At 44.5% G+C, this 5,662-nt stretch overlaps 1 protein-coding gene across 1 annotated transcript; it reads left to right on the forward strand.

The window, feature by feature from the left end:
• Positions 1-1,205: 1,205 nt before the first annotated feature.
• Positions 1,206-4,494, forward strand: krt94 (keratin 94). The gene is made up of 8 exons (XM_044346173.1): positions 1,206-1,716; positions 2,111-2,193; positions 2,294-2,450; positions 2,591-2,752; positions 2,914-3,039; positions 3,743-3,963; positions 4,081-4,094; positions 4,210-4,494. Exons 1-8 carry the CDS (start codon positions 1,300-1,302, stop codon positions 4,257-4,259), a joined length of 1,230 nt encoding a protein of 409 aa, XP_044202108.1. The 5' UTR covers positions 1,206-1,299; the 3' UTR covers positions 4,260-4,494.
• The last annotated feature ends 1,168 nt before the right edge of the window (positions 4,495-5,662 follow it).

Consider the following 5,662-nt stretch of genomic DNA (forward strand, 5'->3'; position numbering starts at 1 on the left):
ACGCTGAGATAAGGAGGACACACAAACACAGAAAACTTGGACACACATATACGTGCACATCCAACTACACACACATTAGTACGCATACACGAAATTTAAAACTACACACAATCCCTTGAGGCACTCTGCCTCAACCCTCACACAGCCTGCGACACCAGCCAAAACCAACAAAATGAACAGCACACGCACACACACACACACACACACACACATACACACACACACACACACACACACACACACACACACACACACACACACACACACACACACACACACATACACACATACACACACACACAGGATACAGTGCTGAGGGGGGATGTTGTGTGTGATACGGTGAACAATGGGGTGCTGACGAATTCCTTCAAATGGGTTTGACTGAAAATATAGAAAACAAGGTCGGTTTGTGTTTCAAGGCTACAAAGACTTCATGCAACTGTCAATCGGTAACAACTTTATCAATTACCTTCTTATTTGATTCGTGTGACTGCAATGCCACTCAGATAAAATCTACATGTAATTAAATGCCAAAGGCTATAACTGAACTTGTCTGCTATTTCTTCCTATTCTCTTTTGCCTCTGAAAGATTTACTGCCCAGAACACACACAGTAACAGTATGTTGCTATAAATTAATGATGCTAACATTGCAAACAAGGATTCATCAGACCAGTTTGGACACATCTACTGGATAAAATACTATAATGGCTGTACAATTAAATGTTTCATTTGGATTACTCAACTGTAACTTGATCTTATCGTCATGGGTAATTTCTGACAAAAGAACACTGATGACAGATATTATTTACAATGTGTGTAATGTGAATGTTGACTTATGGTGGGACACTAAAACAATAACCATGCCTATTTGCATGAGGATACCAAATGACTGCTGCGGTCGAGACTAGACTAACAGGTATTTATAAAAGCATGCAAAAATGATACACTCACACTCAATGAGATCCTGACAGACCAACACAGCCCCCTTTCCCTCACACACAAACAGAAGCAGAAACACACACACACACATTCCATAACAGTGTCCTCACAGGAGAGGAAAGAAACCGGACCCTGGTCCTCAAAGGAAAACAAACGGTGGTTCTGCCAAGCTGAACTGTAAAGGAAAACTCCCTCTTTCCCTCCCAACCTCCCTCCTCCCAGCCAGGCCCGCCCCAGGTCCAGCACTATATCAGGAGGCTGCCTCCCTCTATCAAACTCCAGAGTCCTGCTACAGTCTACAGCTGTATAACGGTCCTTTCTCCTCGTCTCCTCTCTTCACCAGCAGACAGTCAGCCATCATGTCGTACAGCTACAGCGTGCACACTGGCCCTGCCATGATCACCAGACAGAGCCGCAGCTACACATCAAGCGCTGCCCCCAAGGCTCACAGCGTGTCAGGATACAGCCTCAGGGGAGGCCCTCGCATCTCCTCTACCACCATGCGCACCGTCTCCTCTGGGTATGGTGGTGGCTATGGGTCTGGTGGATTCGACCTGTCCAACGCCCTGGACCAGTCCAACGTGCACCTGAATGAGAAGGCCACCATGCAGAACCTGAACGACCGTCTGGCCTCCTACCTGGAGAAGGTTCGCTCTCTGGAGGCTGCCAATACCAAGCTGGAGAAGCAGATCAGAGAGTACTACGAGCAGAAGGGCCCTGCAGCAGAGAGGGACTACAGCAACTACTGGGCCATTATCAACGACCTTAAGGACAAGGTATAGTGGTTGCCAGCCTCAACCAGACGAGTTAACTGTTTACCGTACTGTTAATGATTATCAAGGGAGGGTTGGAAAAGGTTAGACACATTACAGACATAACTAGAGTCTGCATGATCTATTGAGCTTCTGAAGCCTTGACTATAAATAATGATGTATAACGTGTAAAACCACAAAATAAACAAGAGAAGGTTATACTCTGCATAGGAGTATGACCCCATGTTGCCAAATCAGATGTAGCTGTGGGACTTAAAAGGGTGATGCTTCTGATACAGCTGAGAAGTTAACTGATAAGTTTTAAGTTAGTTGATGCTACTGCATGTAACTGCAAAATTAACCAGTGAAGTGAGACCTTTGTCTTTTGACCAACTCCCAATGTTGTTCCTCACTTAAGATCGCCGCTGCCACCATCGGCAATGCCAACATCCTCCTCCAGATTGACAACTCCAAACTGGCTGCTGATGACTTCAAAACCAAGTGAGTATGACTCTCCAGACTAGAACTATTCATCTTGTCTACACCAATAATTTAGGGATTAGGGTTGTCTGACATGTTCTCTACTCTCCAAACAAATTAGATTCGAACATGAGCTGATGATGCGCCAGTCAGTCGAGGCTGACATCGCCAACCTGCGTCGCCTGCTGGATCAGACCACTCTGACCAAGGCTGACCTGGAGATGCAGATCGAAGGCCTGCAGGATGAGCTGGCCTACCTCAAGAAGAACCATGCAGAGGTACCTGATGCACATCTTCTAGTTGTACTTATTACTGTGCTTGCTATGACAACAGTACCTTGCTCAATCACACCTATAAAACTGTATGAAAAAGGGTATTAATGATGACTCTCCCTCCCCCCCCAACCATGGTTGTTCAGGAGCTGGCAGCACTGCGTTCTCAGCTCACTGGCACAGTCAACGTGGAGGTTGATGCTGCACCCCAGCAGGACCTCAACAAAGTCCTGGAGGAGATCCGCGCCCAGTATGAAGCCATCAATGACAAACATCGTCGCGACCAGGAGTCTTGGTTTAATGAGAAGGTGAGAAAATTCTCAGATAAACAAAAGCACCATAACACACACGTTGCAAATCACTGGGTTTTACTCCCTCAGGAGTTGAACCTGTAATTAAACATAATCTCAGTGAAACTCAGACAGGTAATCACCACGACTTCTAACTGTGTCTGTGTTTCTTGCTCTAGTCGGCAACGTTGTCCAAGGAAGTGGCTATCAGCACAGAGTCAATCCAGACATCCAAGACAGAGATGGGTGACCTCCGGCGCACACTGCAGGGCCTGGAGATTGAGCTGCAGTCTCAGCTCAGCATGGTGAGAAAAGAAAAAAAAAAAAACCCTGAACACAGACCATCTGTTCACGTCCCACTGATCTTGCCTTATATGAACAAAATTCTCAGATCCCTGTCTTGTCAGGGGACATGAAGAAAAAGAGGGTAGAGGGTTAAGAGCAGAGGGGGAGCGGTCAGAGAAGGAGGCTTTGTTGAAAGAATGAAGGGAGGGAGAGAAAGATAGGAGAGATGGGTGCTGTGGAGGAGCGAGGAGGAGGAAAACATTTCACAGACATCTGCACAAATTCTGGGAGACATAAAAGAGCTTGAAGAAAGCTGAAGGAATGCTGGACTGGATGGCCCAAACTTTGTACTCCGGTGGGTTATCTGTGCCCAGCTGGAGTTAATCTTTCAACACTCTGTGAAAGAACAGCCCACTGCTTCTGTGTAACACTCTGGGCGCAGCTAAAATGCATAAAGGAAAGAATGAAAAACACCATGCATAGGTCTCTGTGCAAATTATCCCTTTGTAAAGGAATAGAGAATACTATACAAACACATGCATGCTTTTGTGTCTGACATATAGTACATGTCTGACATATACAATCCAGGGTGTGGCTGGTGGATAAAGAATTGTCAGAACTGTCACAACTCACACTACCACAATTAATAGGTTTGCAGGTGTTTTTTGTGTTTGCGATTCACCTGCATGAATTCAGCTTCTTTTCTGCTTTTATCTCTAACAGAAAGGCGCTCTGGAGAACACGTTGGCAGAGACAGATGCTCGTTACAGCGCCATGCTCGCCGGTTTCCAGAACACGATCAACATGCTTGAAGCAGATCTAGCAAACGTGCGCTCCAGCATTGAGCAGCAGGGCCATGAATACAGGATGCTGCTGGACATCAAGACCAGACTGGAGCAGGAGATCGCCACCTACAGGAGCCTGCTGGAAACAGAGGAGTCCAGGTAGACCTAGTTGTGCAGGACTCATGAAACAATTTAGACCAAAATTCACACATTTACTTAAACAACAATGCACTCACTGTTATCTCTCTTTTTTTCATCCCTCTGTCTCTCTTTTAGGCCCATCAGCTCAGGTAAGTGACGTATGTTTTAATGAGACATTACATAACCACAGAGAAGTTAGTGTAATGAAAGCTTGAAGCACTGCCATGATATTTTTTTCTCTCTTTTTTTTTTTTTTTTCAACAGGGGGCTCTAAGACCACAGTCACAACCACCACTGTGAAAACTTCCAGCTAGAAGGTCTAACTGGCAGGACAAGCTGTTCTCAGACTCACACACACACACACACACACACTCTGACTAAGAAAAGCTGTTACATGAGAAAAGTGAAACTGTACTGAAAATACCTGAGCTATGGTGATAATGAAGTCCGAGTTAAAGTTTATGAAACAACTCAGAAGAAATGCTTGACTCTCTGTGAGTGTGTGTTTGTGTGTCCCGTCTGAAAAATAAAATCTGCTGGTGAATACGAGCTGCGTTGTTTTGTGACTTTACTGGACTTTCAGAAATGATGAGAGCCTGCTTTTTTTTTTTCCATGACATTTCTCTGTTTATACAGTTGTCATGGCAACTGAGTTACATTCTGGGAGGTGGGGAATGGGCTTGTGGAAATCCATGTTATGTAACAGTGTTGTCAGGAAAGGGTGAACAATGGTTAACAGCACCAGTGTGGAAAGCATTGGGAGTTTTAGGGGGAAAAGACCACTCAGAAAGTTCTTTTACACTTGATGCTCTCAAAACTCAAACAGAACAGGAAAACCTTGAAGAAAAGTGCAAGTTATGTGATCAAATAAAAATGAATGACCCTGAGGTTTGCCCAGAGAGTTTTTTTAAACAAGACACACCCAAATGGTTGACTAATCTTTGCCCCGGAGGATTTCAACACAGTGTTACGTGTATTCTGTCTACCTCCTGTCACCTAGTAACAAGAACACACATGGTTTGGTACGGAAACACTGAATGTGAACACAAACACGGACTAACTGAATTAAAAGAGCCATTGTGGAAACAGGTGTTATCAGTGTTGCACTTTGGCCCCTTTTATGAGGACTGATTCAGAGCAAATGATAAATGTGTTGTCATGATAAAGTATTGTGAAGGGTGGGGCTCTGTGGCTGCTGGCTGATTTAATGTGTGTTTTGTGTGAAAGAGAGGAGGGAAATTAGTATGTTCATGCAGAATGTGTTTGTGTGTGGAAGAATAATATTGTTATTCACATTATTTTTTGTTAATTTCATTCCTTATCATTGTCCTTTCATGATCGTAATTGTGCTCTGGCAACACATCTGAAATGTCAGGCCAATAAAGCTTGTTAAACTGAACTGGAAGAGAGATAGAAGCAGAGAGAGAGAGAGAGAGAGAGAGAGAGAGAGAGAGAGACAGAGAGAGAGAGAGAGAGAGAGCAGCGTTTGAACCTTTGCACACAGTTCAGCAGTAACAGCAGTTGAAATTACGGTGAAATCCTGTGAAAAGGTCATAATTCTCAAATGATGGTGTAATGCTGGTTTTAGTCAAGACAGAGATTATGGAGAGGATCAAATTGCAAAATCCAACCCCCTGTGAGAAGCTTGACTCACCCATATTAGGACCCATTTGGTTGCGCACCAGCGTCTCCTCTGCACTGTTATAATGATAGTTTA

This window comes from Thunnus albacares, chromosome 3, assembly GCF_914725855.1.
Source record: "Thunnus albacares chromosome 3, fThuAlb1.1, whole genome shotgun sequence".
Lineage (NCBI taxonomy): Eukaryota > Metazoa > Chordata > Actinopteri > Scombriformes > Scombridae > Thunnus > Thunnus albacares.